The sequence below is a fragment of the Oculina patagonica genome, chromosome 6, assembly GCF_052425735.1.
Source record: "Oculina patagonica isolate OP01 chromosome 6, crgOcupat, whole genome shotgun sequence".
Lineage (NCBI taxonomy): Eukaryota > Metazoa > Cnidaria > Anthozoa > Scleractinia > Oculinidae > Oculina > Oculina patagonica.
Window position 1 is genome coordinate 33,997,125 of NC_135763.1, and position 21,549 is coordinate 34,018,673.

General features: G+C 38.8%; 1 protein-coding gene and 1 pseudogene across 2 annotated transcripts; one reads left to right on the forward strand and one right to left on the reverse strand.

The window, feature by feature from the left end:
- Window positions 1-718: 718 nt before the first annotated feature.
- Window positions 719-12,423, reverse strand: LOC144656838 (endothelin-converting enzyme homolog). The gene is made up of 17 exons (XM_078517082.1): window positions 10,986-12,423; window positions 10,776-10,835; window positions 8,816-8,932; window positions 8,187-8,273; window positions 7,600-7,736; window positions 6,748-6,970; window positions 6,075-6,173; window positions 5,456-5,533; window positions 4,916-5,019; window positions 4,267-4,325; window positions 3,773-3,824; window positions 3,242-3,309; window positions 2,766-2,893; window positions 2,484-2,549; window positions 1,884-1,979; window positions 1,410-1,486; window positions 719-1,141 (listed from the first exon to the last, which is right to left on the reverse strand). The coding sequence occupies exons 1-17, from the start codon at window positions 11,784-11,786 to the stop codon at window positions 1,042-1,044; spliced, it is 2,352 nt and encodes a 783-aa protein (XP_078373208.1). The 5' UTR covers window positions 11,787-12,423; the 3' UTR covers window positions 719-1,041.
- Window positions 12,424-12,825: 402 nt separating this feature from the next.
- LOC144657035 (prostamide/prostaglandin F synthase-like) lies at window positions 12,826-19,723 on the forward strand (annotated as a pseudogene). The gene is made up of 5 exons (XR_013571437.1): window positions 12,826-12,960; window positions 16,253-16,457; window positions 18,283-18,334; window positions 18,422-18,485; window positions 18,968-19,723. The product of XR_013571437.1 is annotated as a prostamide/prostaglandin F synthase-like (transcript).
- The last annotated feature ends 1,826 nt before the right edge of the window (window positions 19,724-21,549 follow it).

The window sequence follows — 21,549 nt, forward strand, 5'->3', positions numbered from 1 at the left end:
TTTGAGGTTTCCTTCAATTTGGAAGCAATCAGAAAAATGACTTAAAATATCGTGACCATGAGACTAGATCATATCTTTCACTTTACTTTTGTTCCCGACGTCTACAATACTCAAGCACCTTCTATGTACATAATAATACATTTTCACTCCCATTCCAACTTATATACAATGAACTTTTAACATTAACTACCTGATTGAGACTGGAAATAAAAAACGAGGTATAAAAACAATGATAGAACTAAAATGTCTTCCTTTGATACAACTATTCCTATAATTTAGGTTTTTTCCAAATTAAAAAATACGCTAAGACCAGAAACTTTTTAATAAAAAACAAACAAACAAAGTCAACAAAGGTAGCTGAGTGACTGTTGCACTTTTTTCAACACTTGGCCCCCGTTACATGTTTTCGCGTGTTTCCAACCAAGTACATTTTCCCGCGCTTGATACAAGTTTATGTTTTCGCGCGCTTTTCTCCAGCTACACATCATCCCGCGCTTGGTACACGTTGCATGTTTTCTCGTTCTTATTGGAGCCTAATTGGTTTACAGCTATATTTACGTTTGTCATGATCGGTCTCAGAGTGATAACCACCCAGTTATTCAAAGGGTGGAAACGCTATCCACCGGAACTCGCATCCAGTGGATAGTGCCCACTTGCATCCACGGATATTATTTTTCCGGTGTGCGTTCTCCACCTTTGAACAACTGGGGCCAGCAGTGTAGCAGCTCTCGTAATCTTGTATGTATTTCTACTGGTCCTCTAGTGTAGCAGTTGCTATTGTTTTGGGGGCTAGGGACATGTTCCTGTTGTTTATTTTATTGCTTTCTCGAAGGGAAGCGAACCATTCATGTGAGAACTCGCGAGAGCTGCTACCTGACCCAAGGAAACCTCTCTAACGGCAGGAGCTCATGTTACCCTTGGTAATGGCTCCTGCTTACGGTTATTAGTGGTTAGTCTGGATACTACCTTCTAATAATTAACTAGTTTTAAGAAAGTGAATTTTAGTTCGGTGGATTACATTGTCAAACAAAATTCTAGCTTCTACCAAATGTGGCATTTGTGAGTTGGGTTCATTTTACTGCCAGGGCGGCACTTGAATGCTTCCGCAAATGCTTGCAAGTTAGACAGTGAGCCTAGAACTCTGCAAGGGAAAATTATAGAAGGAATGTTAATGATCTGGAACCCAATAGTAGAAAATTCGAATTGGTGCCCCCTCCCCCCCCCCCCCCCACCCACCAACCCCTATGAGGAACGGTGCCTTAAAGCTTGCGCGCTGGACTCAAGATTGAGCGCTCGGGTTCGATCCCTGGCTGGGGTCACTGCGTTGTGTTCTTGGGCAAGACTCCTAACTCTTATAGCGACTCTCTTCACACAGGTGTACGTTTGAAAATGAGATGCACTGAAGTTACCTGAATCTGTTAGGCGAGTGAGAGTCATCATGTAGCATGACAATAGCCAACTCTTCTCTTATATTCGCACACCAGTTCTGTGAAAAACACAAGTTGAAATGATATGTAATTTTTTCCTGCGTCTTCATTAGAAATACAAAGTTTTAGTTAACATCCTTCCAAAGTCTTTATAAAGCTTCTCATCGCATAATGATCACAACGGCGCATGTGTTTTTTTGCTATCATGACGTAGGGATCGACAAAGGATATATGCAGACTCGTCGCCAGTCGTTACTCGTTTTTTCGGTACGCTCGAAGAGGTAGATGGGAAGGAAAGAGAGAAAGTTATGCGCACTTTTTTTGCGCCGCTCAAAAAGCGAGAGAAGCGACTGGGTACGACTCGGTGAAATATGCATGCTGACAGAATAGGATGAACGGCACCGCGAAAATAGCCTTTAATACTGGTAATGCTTAAAAACTGAGAGAAAAATGTACCTGTGCAAAGGCCATGAAGAATGTTTGATCGGGTGTCATATTCAGCAGTGGTAGTGGAGTTTCCGCGCCATTTTTCTTCTCCCATTCTTTATAGGCCTAACAAGAAAGAAGTACGGGTCAATAAGAAACAATTTGCAGGTCGTAATGTGTGATCGCCCGGGTGAGAGCAGTTCTAATCAGTCACCAACAACTGTTCTTCTCAGAACTACACTCACCCAGACGATCACACTATACGACCTATTGATACTCCTGGGTTCAAACCATTTACTTTGAAACAACTTGTAATACACACGTGACAAAGCCCATATAACGTAGTAAAGAAAAACCAAAGAATATGTGGATAATGGTGGATTTCCACTTGACGCATTACGTATTGTTACATGCGTGAAAAAATTTAGAGACAATGTATGAACGAATTGCTTAAACGTGTACGCAAGCCGTTCATACATTGTCTCCAATTTTTTTCACGCACGTAAACGCACGTAAAAATTTGCGCGTCAGTGGAAATCCACGTTAACTTTCGAATTCGTCACTCAAGTGAAAATCACTCTAGTCGCGATTGTAAGACAGTATTCTGTTAGACAAAAAGAAAATACTTACATTATAAGCAGCCTTTAAGCCTCCATTATCGGCTATGTTTTCTCCTAGGGTAACTTTCCCGTTCACCTGTGCGAAATTCACGGGGAAACGAAAACCAGTCAAACGTGCTTTAAATATTTTATATATTTCTTATTTCTTTTGTTCTGGCCTTGTGCGTATGTCGTCTATCGTTTTCTGTAACGGCCAGAGAGGTGAACGTTAAATAAATAAGTTGACCATAAACTACCTTCCAAACAGATTATTTGGTATATTTTAAATACTACAAAGCAGCAATCTACTCACATGTTTATTAAAGTAAGAGAACTGTGAATATTGTTTAACCATACAGTCACTTCTCGTCTTGTACTGCTCCACAGATTTGTTAGTCCACCACATCACTCCGTAATTTCCATATTTATCGTACATGCGACCTGCAGCCAAAAAATGTTTAAAATGATTAGCCCGGATGAGAACCCTTAAAGACTTCTCTGAATAAAACGACTAGTACAAGTCTTCGCGCACTTCTGGAGGGAGAACTCTCTTACATAGAGATGTAGGTGTGTGCGGTTCCACAGGGTATGGTTCTCGAACCGTAATTGGTCGAAATAGGATATTAATAGCTTTACTCTGGTTAGAAATGAGGTATGTTTCGTAAGTGAAACTACTTTTGTAATCGTTATAATGCGAAATGCGATGTTATAACATCAGGAATTTGTAGCCCTTTTAGGTGTTTACGCAAACTGAAGCAGTTCCTGAAACTATAATCATGTCATATTTACCCGAATTGTCAAAGCCATGAGAAAGCTCGTGTCCTACAACCGACCCAATTCCTCCAAAGTTGACGACTCTGGAGGCAGAAAATGAGGCAAATGAATGTTAGTAAGCCAATACAATACAATACAATACAATTTTATTGTCTATACGTGGGGTGAGGTCTCCCTCAATGTCCGAGCCAGAGGCTCGTGTATAAAACGTAGGACTAAAATTAAAATACACTTACGTATATATATGCTATTAAAAATATAAAAAAATTTTCCCACCCATTAAAAATATAATGAAAAACAAGAACAAAACTAATACCACCTCCCTATCCTTACCCCATACTGTATAATTAGTTTAAATCAATGCATCAAGTCAATGGATAAGTCAAATGAAGATACTGAATAACATTAAGATTAAAAATATGAAAGGAGCCTTGATGTTCATTGCCGAAGATGGAATATGTTTTCTAAATCATGTTAACACTGAAACAGAAATATTACCGCGCAAGAAGAACCTCTTGCACCTAAAGTACAGGAATATGAACTTACTTTGGGAATTTCTTGTTATAATACGGAGCTTGCAAAATACCTGCCGGGAAAACTAAAAAAAAAAACACAATAAAGTTATATAAACACTCTTAAACCTCTAAAAATGTTTACATTTTTAAGTTGGCCTTTACGTTTTGTGCGGCTTGTTTTCAGTGACAAGTTTTACATGTTTACACTTGGTAAAACCTTAGTTACCGGCTTGATTTTGATTTCGTTAAGTATCCAACCCTTTAAATGAAACGCGAGACAACTTACGACTGACAAGGAGTGTAATAACTGAAGAGGACTAAAAAATTTGGTATACACTTGCTTCGGACCCCATCAGAGAGAGCTGGACACGACTTTTTTAGCCTGCGTAGCTGGCGGTTCAGTGTTGGGGCTTACAAGCGCGCGAGAAAGCAGCGGCCCCTGGCGGCTTCGCCGCTTACTCGCACGCGCGTTAACCCCAACAAAAAACTGCCAGCTACACAGGCTACTGATTGTTTAAAACGTACCGATCTGGTTCCTTGACGGACTGTAATAAGCATTGACGGTGGGAGGAGTCATGTACCATCTGGAAAGAAACACAGAACGGCAAGATAAGACTGTGAGGCATATGCATGTTGCAAACGGGCCATGAGTTAGAACGAGCCCCGGCGAGATAGGAGAGAATCCTAGGTTGGGGGAAGTATTTATGACTGGGAAACTGTGATGACAATGTAGACAATGTATGAACGACTTGCGTAAACGTGTACGCAAGTGACGTGTACGCAAGTGGCTCATACATTGTCTCTAATTTTTTTCACGAACGTAAACGCACGTAAAAAAATACGCATCAGTGGAAATCTACTATATAAGAGTGTTTGTTGTTGTTGAAAGCATTCCAGTGATAAAACAATTGAATTTATGGCCAAGCTCCCAGGAGTCTTCTATAGCTCAGTGGTAGATAATCTGATCGATTCGATTCCTGTTGGGAGAACTCGAAAAAAAATATTCTAAAAGCTTATGTCACTGTCTGACTGGCATTGGCTTTTTCGTCTTTTAAATAGTTTTTCAAACATCCCAGCCAATCAACTAGCCAGGAACCGCACGTGCAATTCAGTTGTTTCACGCCATCTACCAAGTGAACTCGGGTTTAGTTTGCGACATTTTTCACAGCCATACTTATGTTTGTCCACTGGCTCTCGAAGTCTTTTCAGGATCTTCATTTGGTGAAAGTCATCTGAATTCCTTTTGTTTTGGAAGTATTCCGTCGACTTGAAATTTAGCTGAAAGAAAAAGAACACAAAAACGACACAATTTAATAAATCTAAACAAAAACAGTTTCAGATTTTCTGGTCGGGAGCTGATATACTCAATACTCCATATTGTAATACCAGCCTTGCGTGCAGTGTACTTTCATATGTAGTCGCGGCCCCGGGGCAGGCGGCATGCGCGTATACGGTTTTTGTTTTGAAGTGCTGTAGTGTCGTTTAAGATTATACCACTTCAGGATCTTGTTTAATCCACGTTACATTCAGGGAAAAATACCTGTAAGTCTCGTTGTGCCAGTTTCCTTAAGAACTTGTATAAGTATTTAGCATATGTTTTACATTTGCGACTAGGCTTGACCAGGCTCGTTTGGTATACAATGATTAAAATCTCCTCGCTTGTTTAATGTCCAGTTTGTTGCAAGGATAACATGTACACAGAATTTATACTAACCCCATCATATTTTTCCTTCAGTTTTTGTGGATCTTTAATGTAGTCTGGAAACCCAATCATGTCAACGACAGCATCTGCCTAAGTTAGGGAAAACTATGTTAGTTGAAAGACACTGTTAATGGTCGTCATTTTTCTTCTAAGTATTCATGACCAGTTTCTTTATCCTAATAAAAAGTCTGGTTGAGTTTATACTGATAGAGCGATTTTTGACTGAGTGTCGTAAAACCAAAACCAAAGTACTCATTCTGGCCAATCACAAAAGACGCGGAAAATCTAGTGAACCAATCAAGACTCCAAGTAAATACTTGAGTCAGGTGGGAAAGGTGTGAGCGATTTTTTTGTGGTCCTACTTCTGATTGGTTATAAAAAGTGGGCGCGTTTTTTTAACCAATCACTAAGTGTAGTAATGAAAAATCAATGTAAACGCGAATTACTTTCACACTAAGTGAAAACCACTCTATAATTATAGCTAGGCGAAATTACATAAGATGATAAAAAGCTAAAGGTTTTAGTGCAAGATTACTTCGCGTTACCCACCGAAGAGCGACATGCGAGTCTAAGTAAGGTTATTCAAATTTGTTCTGACGTGGTAGGCAGAGAAAACATTTAAAAACAATACCTTGTCTTCTGCTGCCAGGCGTGTCTTCTCGTCCATCCAGTCAAGATCTGGTAAACCTTTTTTAAACGATGCACGGATCGCGTCAATCATCTCGGTTGCCTAGAGACCATTTGAAACACTGTCATAGTTTGGAGATACCGTATTTACTCGAATAAGCGCCGCCCCCAAATAAGCGCCCCTGAAGCGCCGTTTGGGACAAAAAAACGCCCCCCCAACTTTATATGACAAGAGCGTTAACTTGATTTGAAACCAACCGTCCCCTACTTTAAAAGCTGGTTAAAGAAATTAAGGTTAATAAATTTTGTACCTTTTTTGTTCAAAGCCTACAACATGGCATCATGGCAAGGTTCCTAGCTATGGCTTCACTTTGCATCAGCTCGCTTCCAGGGCCCGGTTGTATAAAGCAACTCAAGATTAAGTAGAATTTTAAGGAACTGTTCTTTGTGTTGCAAAGGAGTTTTTCGCACCGGCAATATGTTTCCTGTAGCCTTTAATCCACCTTCGCTGATTTATCCAGAAAAGTTTGCAAGAAGACCCTTAGGAACACAGGAAATGGTTGAAGAAAAGCTCACTCAATCTTAAGTTGCTTTCAACCGGGGGGCGGGGGCCCAGGGCCGTATCATCGATCACAAAAACGGCCCTGAAAACGCGCGCGCACCGTCAAGCGGCGTACCTGTTGTTTACTGCTTCCCTCAAAGGCCTTTTCAATAAATAGAGGTCCCAGAGCCATTCCTATGGCCCCGTCAGTCTCCCCCATACAGCGCTTCCACAAGTCTTCGGATCTCTTGGAGCCTGTTAGCACTTTGACAAGATCCTCGTGAGCGTCACGGAAATCATCCGATAATGATGGCGCAAAGCTTGCAACGACTCGCCACACCATGTAGTTGTTTAGTAACCTGGAAAAATGAATTGGAAATGTGATATTATGACAACTGAGGTATAGCGGCTTTCAACCATCAAGTGGACTCCAGAATATCTAAAAAAGCCCCGAAAATTATTCCACGCCATGACATTTATAACTGATTGTTATTAAATTTTGACCAATAATTTAAGAAATACACAGTGTAAACTGATTGCAGTATACTAAAGCCCCGCAGAAATAGTTATAAAAGAAGCTTTTCTCGAAGCTTGAGCTATGGTTTAGTTGTGCTGTGAATCATCTCATGTGAGATAAATGTTATCTCCTATAGTTCTTTTTGTAAAAAAGAAACTTGCCGCAACTTTCGTCTCGTTTCCTTGGAAGTAAGGCAAGGAAATGGATTAGAAGTGAACTCAAAACAACTCAACACAAGAAATGGAATGTCACGTTACATTGTGTCGTGTCATTTCATTTTAAGTCATGATATGCCGCGTCACGTCACGTCACGTTAATTCGTGTCATGTCAATGTCAATGTAATATCCGGCGAAAATGGCACCCGTTTTTCAAAGAAGAAAGAAAGTTGACTTGTGTTCGGATTACTTTTGGACTTGAAGTTCTAACTGTATTAACTCTTTTTTTCAATACATACAAAACACATTCCTTACGTGTTTGATGCTTTCTTTATGACCGGCGATAAGGCTGCGAGATAACGTGTGGCGTACACCACGACCTCTTCCTTCTCTCCAATTTCAGTTTTCGGCGTGTCTTTAAACTGGTTCTTAAAAAAATCCAGCCATTTGATCTGAGAGGAGGGAAAAAATAACACATTAAAGCCAGATTTAACAAACCAGTTGTTCTGTTCAAAAGCCCTGATTTCAATCTTGTTGTCAAAGTGCCGGAACGGGTATCAACTTGAATAAACGGCACGCAATGCATGCAGAAGCGATGACGTTTCCCAAGGTTGTCTTTAAAAATTTTCAGGAAATTTATCAAAAAATTAACGTAAAAAAAAGTGGCTGACAACTTTTGTGTTGAATGATTGTTCAACAAAAATTGCGTTATCTTGTAGCGTGACATCCGTTCCGTGTAGTGTCTCTGATTGGTCGTTGCTTGGTTGCGATTTTCGTGTGAACGAAACAACCTATTAGAAATATAACAATCAGTAGTAACTTTTTTGCTTCGAATTACAGTCGTCTATCTCTCTCAGCAAGGAAAGAAAATTTTTTATTTGCTTAATCAGCAATTCTGTTACCTTGTCGCAAAACTTTTGAAGCTTCATGATGTTAGTTTTGTTGTATATCTCGTCGATTTGGCTTCTGTTCTCATGAGGCACAAAAATCTGATGAAAAAAAAGAAACCTAAATAAATCAGATTCGCTACTGGTGTGAACTCTGGTACAATTATTTCAAATACAATGTAATTCTCCAGGACTCTAATTCTGTGTCCTTTTTGTCCTTCGAATTTGACTTTGACTGACAGACTGTTACGTAAATTTTTTAAACTAGAGGATTAAACCTGGTTATTTTAAATCCTGGATTAACATCAGACGGGCCTGAAGGGGTAAAATGGGAATTGGGATTTGGGCAAATTTTCACTGGGAAAATGGAATTTGGGTCACTGGGACTGGGAATCACAAACAAAAAAATAAAACAAAACTAGGACTGGGATTTTAAAACTTCGGGAAAACAATAGGCTGGGAAATGGGACTTGGGCAAATTTGGGTTGGGAAATGGGATTTTAATTCCCCCCCCCTGGCCCCCCTTCAGGACCCTCGCATTAGTCAGCTTTGGAACACCCGACAGCTTGGACACAACGCTATTATTTTATATATATCGTAAGATTTAAGTTACTGTATTTGCTCCAAAAAGCCATACAACAAACCTTTGCCAGTTTCATTTCCAAGTCTAACACTTGTCGCATCTGATTTCTTGTTTCATTCTCCTTTCCTCCCAGCAAAACACCAATAGTTGTCATGTACTTCAAGTAAGCCACCAGTATCTGTAAACAGAAGCCGTTGGCGTCAAAAGTACACAGACAGATGTTACGAGCAACAACAACAACAACAACAACAGCGATAACAACAAAACAGGAGAGAGACTTATCAATCAAGGGGAGTGCGGCGTTTTCCGAATTGTTCAGAAACAGGGCCGTAGCTAGCAAGAGGCAAGAGGCAAGAGGCAAGAGGCGGAACTTGACTCTTCTAGATTTTTAACCCAAAATTGAAAACGAAATGAATGAATGAATGAATGAATGAAATACTTTATTATAGTGTCAGTGAGGTATTTAGCTTTTTAAAGGAAACCTCGACCGTAAAACAGTTCTGGTCAAAATAAACAGTTTACGACAGTCTAAAATCGTCTTGGTTGTTTAAAGTCGCGGATTCGTTTTTTCATTAGAATACTGGGCCTTTGATTTGTCAATTTTTGTGCTTTTAAATTTCCCGCGTGCCACCATTTTGAATTTTATGACGTCACTGCTTTGCCGCTATTATTAGAAAGCAGAGGTTCTTTTGTGTGAAACAATTGGGCAACGCACTGACGTCATAAATTCCAAAATGGCGCCGAGCGGGAAATTTAAAAGCCATAATCTTTTCCGTTTACGGTTGTTATTAAATGTTGTTTCTCCCCTGTCCTGTAAAATTTGTAGTTTAGGCATTTATTCAAACAACTCAACGTCAACTTGCCTCAAGAACAGAGGTTCCCTTTAAAAAAATAATTGATGACACTTTTTACATTAAAATATATCTAAGCTTACATAAAGTTAAAAATATTTGTGTTTAGTTAGGAAAATTACCAGTATCCTCAGTTGAACGGGATTGATTTTCTGAAGAAGTTCTTTATTATGAAAAATAATAAAGAGCTTCTAGATTTCAAAATTTTCTTTAGGCATGCTTCAAGGTCTCCTTAGGGGCTCGTGCCTTTAGCGATAACATATCTTGCCTTGTCTATGCCAAAAGTCTGGCTATGTTGAAGTCTCTATATCTTCTTTCTTTTTGTTTTGGAGGGTGGAGAGGGTAGGGAGTGAGGAAGGGGTGGTGAGGTGAGGTGACTAATCGAATTACGATGTTTTATACAAAACCAGGCGCGTAGCTGGGGTTTTTGGAAGGGTGTTCGTATTGACCAGGAATATTTATAAGGGGGTTATTAAATACGAGCGCCGAAGGCGCGAGCCTCCAGGGGGGTCTGGTAGCACGTCCCCCCAGAATATTTTGAAATCTAGAGGCCCGGAAATGCTATTTTCAGCATTGTGCACGTCAATATTTCAAACTCGATGGAGTGTAAAATAACAGGTCGTCTATTGATATTCCATTTATCAAATCCCGAACGCTTGTTAAGAAAATATTTTTCAACGACGGGATTATTTTGACTACATATAATACTAGGTCACTAGGATATATTGAGGCCACTTACTTACTCATTCACTACAGGACTATTCGTAAAGCAAACTTGACAATTGCATCATCCTCGGGTGGAGGCCTTGAAATAGATTGACAATTTCGTCCAGATCGACAGGTGTATCATACTTAATATGCTTGAGAAAGATGGGAGAGCCCATTCTCTTAACAATGTAATACTTTCCCGATACTTTTACCGGTTTCGTGCAGGTTAATTTAAAAGCTGCAACATTCAAAGTTTGCTTTTCATTCCCCCACTATTTGCCAAAAGCTGAAAATCAACAATTGTGTTTTCATTCCTCCATTATTGACCTCCAAAGGGGGTTCGTTCGAACCCCTCGAACCCCCCCTCCTACGCGCCTGAAAACAAAGTTTCTAAAAATATTCACATTGATTTCAAGGAGCTTTCCTGTGGTGAAATACAAATTGTAGTATATCATAACTTACCGGGTCTGACATATTTTTGAGGTAGTAAATCCTCGACAGTGTAAGACCCCCCTGATCAATCTACAAAACAAAACAAGAAACATGAATTTTGATGAGACGATAATTTCTTTAGCCGCGTTTAAGCTGCGGTCAGGACGCGTCTTTCTTTCGACTGCGCATGCTGAACACAATAAACCCTGCGGGCATTGACAGAATTTGTTTTTTTATTACCTTGATGATATTTTTCGAAGAATCTTTGTCATCTGCATCCACATCTGTGCTGAAAAACGCAGAAACCGAATACCTCTGCACCGCTTGAAGGGTTTTATCGAAATCGAATTTCGATTGGTCCCAAGACTGTGTTACGTTCCATCCACCGAGTTTCTTTATCATGTCGAGCAGCGGTTTTGCTCCTTTCCTGTTGATCGCTGTCATATTCATGCAAGAGTCGTAAAAAGTCTTCGCTTTCTTTGTGCTTTCAGACTTGGTCGAAGCGCCAGTTAATAACTGCCGTACAATCCGTTCGTTTTCTTCCTCCAAAACTGAATAAACTCCCCAAAACGCCTTGCTTTCCGGAATCGGGTTAATCTGCGCCCAGCCACCGCACGCAAATTCGTAAAAATTGTCGCACGGATCCACCGATCGGTTCATCGAGTGAAAAATATGATATGCAGCATCTATACACCCCTCGGTAACACACACTTCATTGTGTTCATTGTGTTTAGGTTCTGAACCCGATTTTCCACTTCGTGTCAGCAAGGCGGATAAAACGATGCAAATTATAATCAACAGCGCTATAATGGCCACTAGAACAGTGGTTTTTGTAAGCTGCAGTTTCCAGGGAGAACCTAGACGTGTTCCATCGTTCTTAGAAGAGACAGAAAAGCGAACGTCTGGCTGGTCTTCCACAGTATCTGTGATCATCAAGACTGGATCGCTGTGTCCGTCGTCCCACGAATCTTCGCTGAGCAGCGGAACATTCGTTGTGGTGTCGCTAGTTTCAGCACGGGTATAATCTCTCGTCGACGACATTTTCCCGTCTTGTTCCCAGCGTCTTTCGAGATTACACGCTGAAAAATAACACCTGTCCTCGCGATCGAAGAAGACGAAGGATTAATTTTCAAGGTTTTAAAATGGCCGTCAGGCCAGACAGAAGCCGAAATACACGCGATGCTCTGGTGAAAATAACTTTTTGCAGTGACTTGAAAAAATCACATTCGCTCTGCCTGTTTGGCTTATGGAACTTTAAAATCCGGTTTTTTGCGGATTTAGGAAATTATTTTTCGTTTAGAGCCCCAAAGCATCATCCTCGGAGAAGAGCATTAAATTATGCAAATTATCGAGCAAAGCGGAAGCTCGGCTGCCTTCAAATGCATATATTCAAGAAATATTGATAAAATATGACACAAACAAGTTGACCTCAGAAAGCTTGAAGGCCAATTTTAGACGTTCTGTCACGCCTTGCAAAACCAATTAAATTTATAAAGTAAGAAAAAAAATTCAAAATTTCAAAAGATAATATCGGCATATCAAATCAAATAATTAGATTATATATTTTTTACTTTATTCTTTGTAAATATTATTGTATGTTTTATTTATTTATTGCTTGTATAAAAGTTAATTTCAAGTGTTTTTATTTTGTATAGGACCACTATATACCGTAAGCTACCTTTTTTAAAATTGACTTTTCAAATAAAATTGTTGTTGTTGTTGTTTTGCGGAGATATAATATGATAAACAAATTCGACTTGTTTGTAATGAATATTTTTCTCATTTAAAACAGAAACAAGATTTTTGTTGGTTAGTGCCTTATATTCGTTTACAAGCATGAAGCACAACTGCATACTTGTTTAATAATGAAAAAAAAAAAAAAAATGAAATAAAAAAAAATCAAGTTTATTTTTCTCCCGAAAATAATATATTTTTCTCCCGAAGTGGGGCCCACCAGAATCCTGGAACTACCAGCTGCGTCCAACATTAAATATCATTGTTATTTTTATTTCACAGGAGGTCGCAGTTTTGCGGAAATTTGTTTGTCACGCAACCTTCCCTTTCTTGTTGTCACGTGACTAATCCTTTCGAGCGCGTCGAGCGCGAGGTTGTGTGGGAACGTTGACATTCGTGTACGTGCCCAGCGTTTAGCTTGGCCGCCATGGATTTGAGCAAAGTCGCTCAAAATATCATAAAATGTGTCGCTACTGGTGAGGTAAGAATTGTAATATTTAATTGCAAACGTCTCGGAGATGTATTGCCTATTTTGGGGTATTTTCAAAGGCCTTCAAAGGGACTTGCATTTCAAAAGTCAACAGAGCTGTCTGAGCTTGCTTTATAAGCTGAAAGCTTTTTTATGATATTTTGTTTAAGAACTTCTCCGCGTTGAATGAAGCTAATAAGCTTTCACCTCAAGTCTTTTATTTACGAAAGGTTTTGCTTTCATTTCCAGCTGCGTTGCCTTCCCTTGGGAACTTTTTTCGTCAGATTTTCAAATTGCCATTACGTAACAATCTGAACTAGTGTGCTTCTATCTCAGCCCATCATGCATAAGATAAACTATAGGCCTATTTTCTTAAAATTAGCTTTTGTAGTTATAGAAGAAAATTATAGCAAAAAATATATCGATAACCTATCCCTGTAGAACCTCTAAAACCTTTAAAATCATAACAAAATATTAAGCCTTTGAAAATTATATTTTTAGAGGTGATGATTTTATCCCAAGGGTCTCTCTTGACCCTTGGAATCAATTGTTCATGTGAATTACTCATGCCGAATGATTCTCGCCTTCTTCTCCCTTCGCCCCACCCCCATAAAAAAGGCAAAAGGCATGGGTGTGCCACGCTACCCAATCCTTATATTACCAGACAAAGAAATTCCATCTTCTACCATACCATAAAGTTCCAAAAGTAGGGGACCGGGTGGATCCAAAAAAATTCAGAAATGGGGAGGGGGTGAAAAATATTGGTAAGAATGCAATCTTGCCTCATACCCTAACCAGTGTAAAATGAAGACTGTGGACTACCGACTAATGTAGACTGAGGGTAAAATGTAGACTGCAGAAGACCAAGGACAGACAGCGGGTAAAATGACGAAATACAAGTCATTAAATCCATTTAACTTTTGGTTCCATCTTTGTGTAATGTCGGAAATTTTGCACAAGTGATCATGTAGTTGAACTGGTAATAAGAATTTTATTCTGCAGCCACAACTCTTTAAACTGTTTTTAACTGGCACAGGTTAAGCTTTTAGAACTGAGTTTAGCTGTCAATCAAGGGCTTTGCTTCGCTAACTATTGCAATAAAACACCCTGAAAGTAAAAGGTACAAAACTTTTATTTTAGGAAGCCGTAAACATATTCTGCGACTTTGTCTGACTGTGTCAGCTTTGGATAAAATTAACAATTAAAACATGCAGTGGCAAATCTAGAGGAGGGGCCTGGGGTCCCTGCCCCTCCCCCCACCCCCATCTTATTTTCAGGCCTAGCCAAGGCCTGCAAAGCCAAGAAAGCAGCCCCCTCTTATTCAAGGGTGTGGATCAAGCTCCCTACTTACCCAAAGGTCTGGAATTGAATTACCTTCCCTAATAGTTAGAAGGCAGGATTCCTGATTGAGTTGTCCAGTTTGCATTGGAGGGGCGTTAACAAAACCCGGATCGGATCGGATCGGACCGGATTATTAAAACTCAGATCGGATCCAAAAAAAGTCGGATCACCATAAATTCCCGCCAAAATCGTCACATGATAGCTCAAATCGAAGATGGCGAAAAAGGAAGTAAGTGGATGTTCGCTTTGTGCTAATATAAAATGAGACAAGCCAACACGACTCCCGCTGGTTGCTGAATGTTAGCCTTCAGTCTGTTAACGGAGGATTTAATGAACGCTTTCGTGAGCCATTTCAGTGATGATCTTTATGCCATTGTGTTTGCTAACTCTGTGGCAGATCGTTAGGTTAATTGGCTCTTGTTTGTTGAGAGATTCTTAATAGCCTTTTAAGGAATGTTGTAGTCTATATTGTGTATCGGTTCAGTGGATTTCTAACTGTCAACTAGAATATCTGAAGTGGCGGTTAGTTCGTATGATAACGTTTCCTTACCACGGTTGCGAGGATCTAAGATCCGAGTCTTTTAAAGGCTACTTCAGTCTCTAAGCATTGCAACCGATGATTTTTTTTTGTTTTTAAGCTCCCCTTAGTTTGAGTGGTTGTGATTTGTGCTCTGGGTGCTATAAAACTTTACCTCCATTTTTTTATCTGTTTTGTTGTGTTACTTGCATCCAACAAATAAATTCTATGGCAGTTTGATCACTGCATTTCAAGTCTCTAGGAGGCTGCAACAATGTCTCCTGGCAAATGTTTTATCTTAATTAAGTAAGACTCGAGTTTCGGTCCTTCAGTGGACCTCATCAGTTGCTCCTATGTGAAAGTCTTATCGAATGATTTGAAATCAATCGATTTGCCATTTTTGTACTTGTCTCCAGGATCGAAAATTCAAAGGTAAATATTAAATTTAATCGAAGTGCTTCGAGGGCTGTAAGAATGTGGGACAATTGGGTGTCATATTTATTTATAAAGATAAGTCTTGAATGAAAAAACACAACAGCAGTGAGAGAAATCACAGCAATCGTTGCACTTTTCTTGTTCATATCCCCACTTCAATCTTTACCTTACACTCTAGGAACGGAAATCGTTTCAGCAGGGTCAACACACAGCAAACATCCACTTACTTACTTCTTTTGAGGTATCACGGGACGATTTTGGCGGGAATTTATAGTGATCCGACTTTTTTTGTATCCGATCTGGGTTTTGTCAATCCGGTCAGATCCGATCCGAGTTTTGATAATCCGGTCCGATCCGATCCTGGTTTTGTTAATGCCCGCATTGGAGCTCTTCCCAAGGTGGTTCATCCACGCAGGTGTATAAAAATTATATGAAAAAGAGTTAGTGCATTTACCTATTAAAGTGCAAGTGGCAGGCATCCCATCCAGGGGGCAGTACAGAAACTATTAAAAGTAAAGCACCTCGCTGGTTGGCCACTCATAACACAAGGCATGCAAACTCCTTTTGTCTACCGTTATTTAGAACAAATATCCGACAATTCTCCGTATTCTTTCAAGGTCTTAAGTTTTTTAATTCTCTTTCACCTGAAATTTCGGGCTCTTCATCACTAGCATCTTTTAAAAGAAAACTTAAAGCATATATTATCAATAACTATGAACTCTGTCTTCTATTAAGTCTTGTCATTATTTTAGTACCTGAACCAGTCATCTGTTCTTTCTTGTGAGGGAACCTAAGCTTACAAACCCCGTGGTTTTTTATTAGGTTCCCTCGCCATTTTGTTTCTATCTTAAATAATCTTATATTATATTGTAGTCTTTTATATTAATTATTATCTTGTATATTGATTTGTATTATCTATTCCTTCATAATTATATTTTTTGTGTGTGTGGCAAAATAAATAAATAAATAAACGAATGCTAAACTGATGATATGATACGTCTTTCTCAACAGATGGTTGAGCTGCAGAGTTTGTGGTCCAAGCAAACAGCTGTGGTCGTGTTTCTGCGTCGCTTTGGATGACAGTTGTGCAGGCTGTGGTCGACTGAACTCAGTTCGGTCAAGCCGCAGCTTGATGCACACAACGTAAAGCTCTGTGGTGTTGGACTAGAGGAATTAGGTCTTGAAGAATTTCAAGAGGGAAAGTTTTTTACTGGAGGTTAGTTTAAGGTGGTGCATAACAGTTCTCAGCACTATCAAACTGTTACACTTTGCTGTTTCACTTTACTCAACATTTTAAGAGACATTTATTATTGTCTGGATAAAAGCAGACAAACTACTATTTTTAAAAAATGTACAACAACTTTTAGTTTGCAAGACATGTTTCGATCGTTCCAACGATCATCTTCAGTTGTGGGATCCTTTACAGTTGAAGTTGAATTTTTTACAAGCAATGGCGTAACATGCGTGATACGCAACATTCGTCATACATTTTAAATTTAACGTGCAGCACGTTAAATAAGCAGCTCAAACATGCTGACTTAACTCTTTCATTTTAGTATTATGTTATTTTCTTATAAATAAGTGTTGTTTAATTTAATTTAACTTATTTGCATCATTTTGTGTAATAATTGTAATTTACTTAGTTATTTTTACTGTTTAATTTCTTTGCCGTGTATTTATACTCGCGCGCATCGTTCCATGTCTCACGCATTTAAATGCTGCACGTTAAATTTAAAATGTATGACGAATGTTGCGTATCACGCATGTTATGCCATTGCTTGCAAACTAAACGTTGTTGTACATTTTTTAAAAACATTTATTATTATTTATTATAATTTATCATTATACTACCACTGGTTATAGAGTGTGTTCATGGTGGCCATATTGGAGGAATGAAACAATAGAATGATTTTCCTTTGGGAAAAAAATCATTTTTATGCAAATATCTTTATTGTTTCACTCCTCCAACATGGCCGCCACGAACACACTATTGGTTCACCCTACAAAAATGGTAATATATAGATTTAGGCACGCCTAAAAGCGGAGCTCCCCATTTATTTAATTTTCACTGGAGCTTACAATGTTTTCATTCTAGTGAATAAGCGGCCAAAGTACTAATGTTTATGGCGGTTTATAGGTGCAAGACAAATTTAAATAGCTCAGGGTTAAACTGAATGTCAGCAGTACGACAGCGGGGCAAAATCATTTCTCATGGCATGAAAAATTACTTTAGAGTACAGTAAATTATCTGCTTTCTAGCAATAGAAAATAGTTTCGCGATCCTGTTATAGTTTTGCAGCAGTTTAGTAGACTCCACAATATCTATTACATTGATATAGGATATGTTCAACGTGCATTACAGAGTCTGTCGGATTAGCTCAATCGGTAAGGTGCCAGTCTGCGGCTTGGGAGGTCGTGAGTTCAAATCCCAGAGGGTCAAGTTTTTTTTTGTTTTTTTTTTTTTACCCCGTAGCAATAAAATGGTTGGTTTGTTTAGCTTTCAAATGCTCCTTCATGTATGATGCTGGCTTTACAGATAGACACAAAAGTCATCGATCGATTATGGCTCTCAATGTCCACTTTTTTGGTGGTCGATTACTTTCTACACGTAATTTTCAGCAACATTTTGTTTCATTGCTTCTTGTTTTTCTTTTCAAACCTCTTTAAATTTTAAAGGCCGCCTTTATACGGCCTTCTTGCTTCACTCTTTCTACCATCAAACTATGGCCGCCATGTTGCGCGACTCCGTACGTACGTATGTACGCCGTACGTACACGCCCGCGAACCATGCCGCTATCCATGTTGACCATGAAAACTCATTTCGATAGTATTCCTTCTTTCATGGTTATGGTGCTACGCTTAGGAGCTCCGCTATCAAATGACAGCCCAAAATTCTGCCAAGGGGGTTCAGAGCCACCTTGTATTTTTGACAATTTAAGGTGGCTCTGAATGCCCCGGCAGACTAGTTTTTCTTGGGGTGTGTGTGGATATTTCTTGAAACAAAATATTTCTAAAACTTGTTCTATATTGTTCATTTGTAGAGCTGTATGTTGATTCTAAACAGCAGTGTTATAAAGACTTAGGATTCAGAAGGTAAGTTTTGCTAGTTCCAATGCCCTTGTATTATGTCAGGCTATGTGAGATGTTTAGTGGATAATATGTTTACCTTCTGTCTTTAAGGTATAATGTTGTTTCTGTCATTGGAGGGTTGGCAGCTAAAGAAACAAGAATCTCCCTTTCTAAGGTGAGAATTGTTGCATTTACATGTAATTTCAAATATCTGAAATCTTGTCAAACAATCATTATTTTAATATATTATATAACTGTTTCACAGCTGTTTGGAGAGCTTGCACATTACAGTACATGTAATACTCTAACTGCATTATAGCAGTTTTCACTTGAGTGTCAAACATAATTTGCATTTGCTTTGGTTTTGCATTTCTACGCTTATGATTGGTTTAAAAATGTCGCGCTACTTTTGCAGCCAATCAAAATTTAAACCAAAACCAATTAACTCTTGTTTTCCCACCCTTAGTGACGGCTACATGTATTTCCTTCACATTTTGATTGGTTCACTGCATTTGTCTATGTCGTTTGTGATTGGCCGGATTACTTTGCTTTTTTATGACACTCAATTGATTTAACTGCTCTTTTCCAACACATCTGTAGCTAAAACACCTGATTTTTTTCTCTTTTTTAATATTTTCTGGGTGTTTTTAATTTCAGGCCAATGCCAAAGGTATCAAAGGAAACATGCGTGGGGATGGCTTACTCAATGGCGGCATGCTGATTGTGACAGCAGGGGGAGAAAAAGTGCTACTAAGTCACAAACAATCATCACCTGGAGATCATGTGTCTAATGAACAAATCCTTGACGTCCTTGGTATAACTTCTGACGAGTCGAAGAAGGAAGAAAGTGAATCTGCCTCAGCGGGTGGGGCAGATTGTGGCTGCGCTGCAAAGGAGGGAGAGTCATAGAATTGTTTAAATTGAACATTCTAGTTTGAAAATCTGATTATAATTACATATAAAAATAATTTTCTTTTGATGATCTTTTAAGCTCTTATGAAATTGTGGTTATAGAATTGCCACTAAGACTGATTTTCTTCAAGATATGGTATTCCTGTAAGCTTCAAATAATGCAACAACTTTCTTTCATATTTTTAAAGCCTGATCTTGAATTTGCATTGTCTTAGGCAGTTTTATGATGCCATTGTGTTAAACCTCAAAACGTTACACAGTGGAGGATGTATGCTTGACATGCCTGGACATCTGCATTTGAGTCACAGCCTTAAAAATTTCTCTTCCTGTACTTTAAAATATTTCTAGATTTAGAAACTTTATATGAGCTAAATGTAATTTATTATTACAATATTTGAATGCACTTGTTACTCATCTTGCTTTATGTCATTTAAAGAAATTGAAGATACTCAAAGTATTTTACACAAAATTTAAGAAGACAATTAAAATGAAATAAACATATTGGGATGATATTTGCTTGGGGGAGTGGGGTGTGTGTGCGTGTTTTTTTTTTTTTTTTTTTTTTTTTTGGGGGGGGGGGGGTGGACATGGAGGCAGGCTTTCAGCCAGGATTTAAAAAGTGAGAGTCCAAAATTTTTATAAGACCTGACTTTGTCCCCATAGGAGGAGCATGCAAGGTGTTTTTCTGCAGTTATGAGTGCAAAGGTATTAAAAGATTTCCAAATGTGCTAAAAAAAGGGTGGTGAATGGTCCTTCAAAAAGTGTGTGTCTCGCAAAATTTTAGCCAAATTTCAGGGGTCTCGTCATCTTGAATTTTTCTTTGACGCCTTCTCGGAGTCTCGATTTATTTTGCAAGGCTAAAAAGGTCTCGGGCTCGCAGAAAAGATATCAGTCTCGCCGTCTTGCAAAGTCTCGCATTTACCATTCGACACCCCTAAAAAAAACTCTGTTTACAGTTATTCATATTAATTTTCTCTGAAAAGTGGCCGTCAATAGGACTCCTGGACTCCCACCTGGATAAACAGCCTGTATGGAGGTGTGAATGAGACAACATGTACGTTACACAGTAATAGTAAGTGTGTACCAAAATAAAGCAAAAAGCACCCTTGCATCCAGTCCAGTATGGAACACAACTTGGCAAAAAATCTTAATCACGCCATACTGTGTCTCCATAAGAAGAAATATTTGTAAAAAAAAGTTGTCAAAAAATGGTATTGCTAAACAGTCCTTTGCCTTCCCCACCCCCTCCACACCCCTCCCCCACCCTGCCCATTGACCAGTTGGCTCTGGGTGCAACTAATCATCCAATAAATCTTCTAACAAGCACACTCCTTTGTCCAAAAAATCCTTTTGAGGGTGGGTCAAGCCACCTCCCAAATTATTGATTGAACTTTGTTCATCATAATTATTTTAAAGGAGCATGGCATCACAAATTTTGTACTTTTGAATGTTTAAATCGGTACACAGACCAAATGTAAAACAACGGCTGCAAAGGAGACTAAAATTTATAAAAGAAATAGGAAATCGCATCCCCGGAGACCCAGGGGCAGTTAGTGGGGCGAAACGAAGGAAAACCGGGCAGAAATCGTAGCGACGAAAGTTTTCAAGCACGGCACGATTTCTGCCCGGTTTTCCTTCGTTTCGCCCCACTAACTGCCCCTGGGTCTCCGAGGATGAGGAAATCGCTGCCTCGTGTTTTTATTTTGCATCACTAGGTTTTTCTGCACCAGGCTGTGAAGTCAGTCAGGTTTATGACGTCATGTAACGCCTTACCCGGCCCTTGACGTAATATCATTTTGTGTTTCGATCACATGGGCTTTGTAAGCATTGTTGACATAAAGTTGCCGTCTTCCGTTTCTAAGTAGTTTTTATTTTCAAGAGCATTAATTAAATTTCAGAATATACAAAAACAATAAAAATTAAATTTTGTGAAAACGGATGTTGACTCGATGTTGTGTTCAAATTAGAGAAACAAAAATTTTATGGATGTTTGTTATATTTCACCTTCAATACATTTAGTATTGGTGTGTCACATGGCTTTTAAATCTGCTTAGTGGAAATAATAATATGAGGTTACTTTCAAGAGTAATTACTTTTCCATCAAGAACTTTACTAACTTTAATTAGTACGTGCGAAAAATGGCAAGTTACGAAACCAGTCTGCGCAAATTCTGTGCTTATATTAGTTTTATTTCTGTACAGAGTTTACAGTATTTTCAATTGATATCTTCAGCTCTTATATTATTTCACAGTGAGATTAATGTTTTAGCTCAATGTTTTCAATTCCATAAAAGGTATAAATTTCGTTTCGCACTTCAGTAAACAATA

Coding starts and splice junctions, on each gene's coding strand:
- LOC144656838 (XM_078517082.1), bottom strand. CDS start 11,786: ATGTCGTCGACGAGAGATTATACCCGTGCTGAAACTAGCGACACCACA. Junction 8,274..8,815: donor TGGAAATGAAACTGGCAAAG/GTTTGTTGTATG, acceptor TTTTTTCATCAG/ATTTTTGTGCCTCATGAGAA. Junction 1,487..1,883: donor TCTTCATGGCCTTTGCACAG/GTACATTTTTCT, acceptor TGTTTTTCACAG/AACTGGTGTGCGAATATAAG.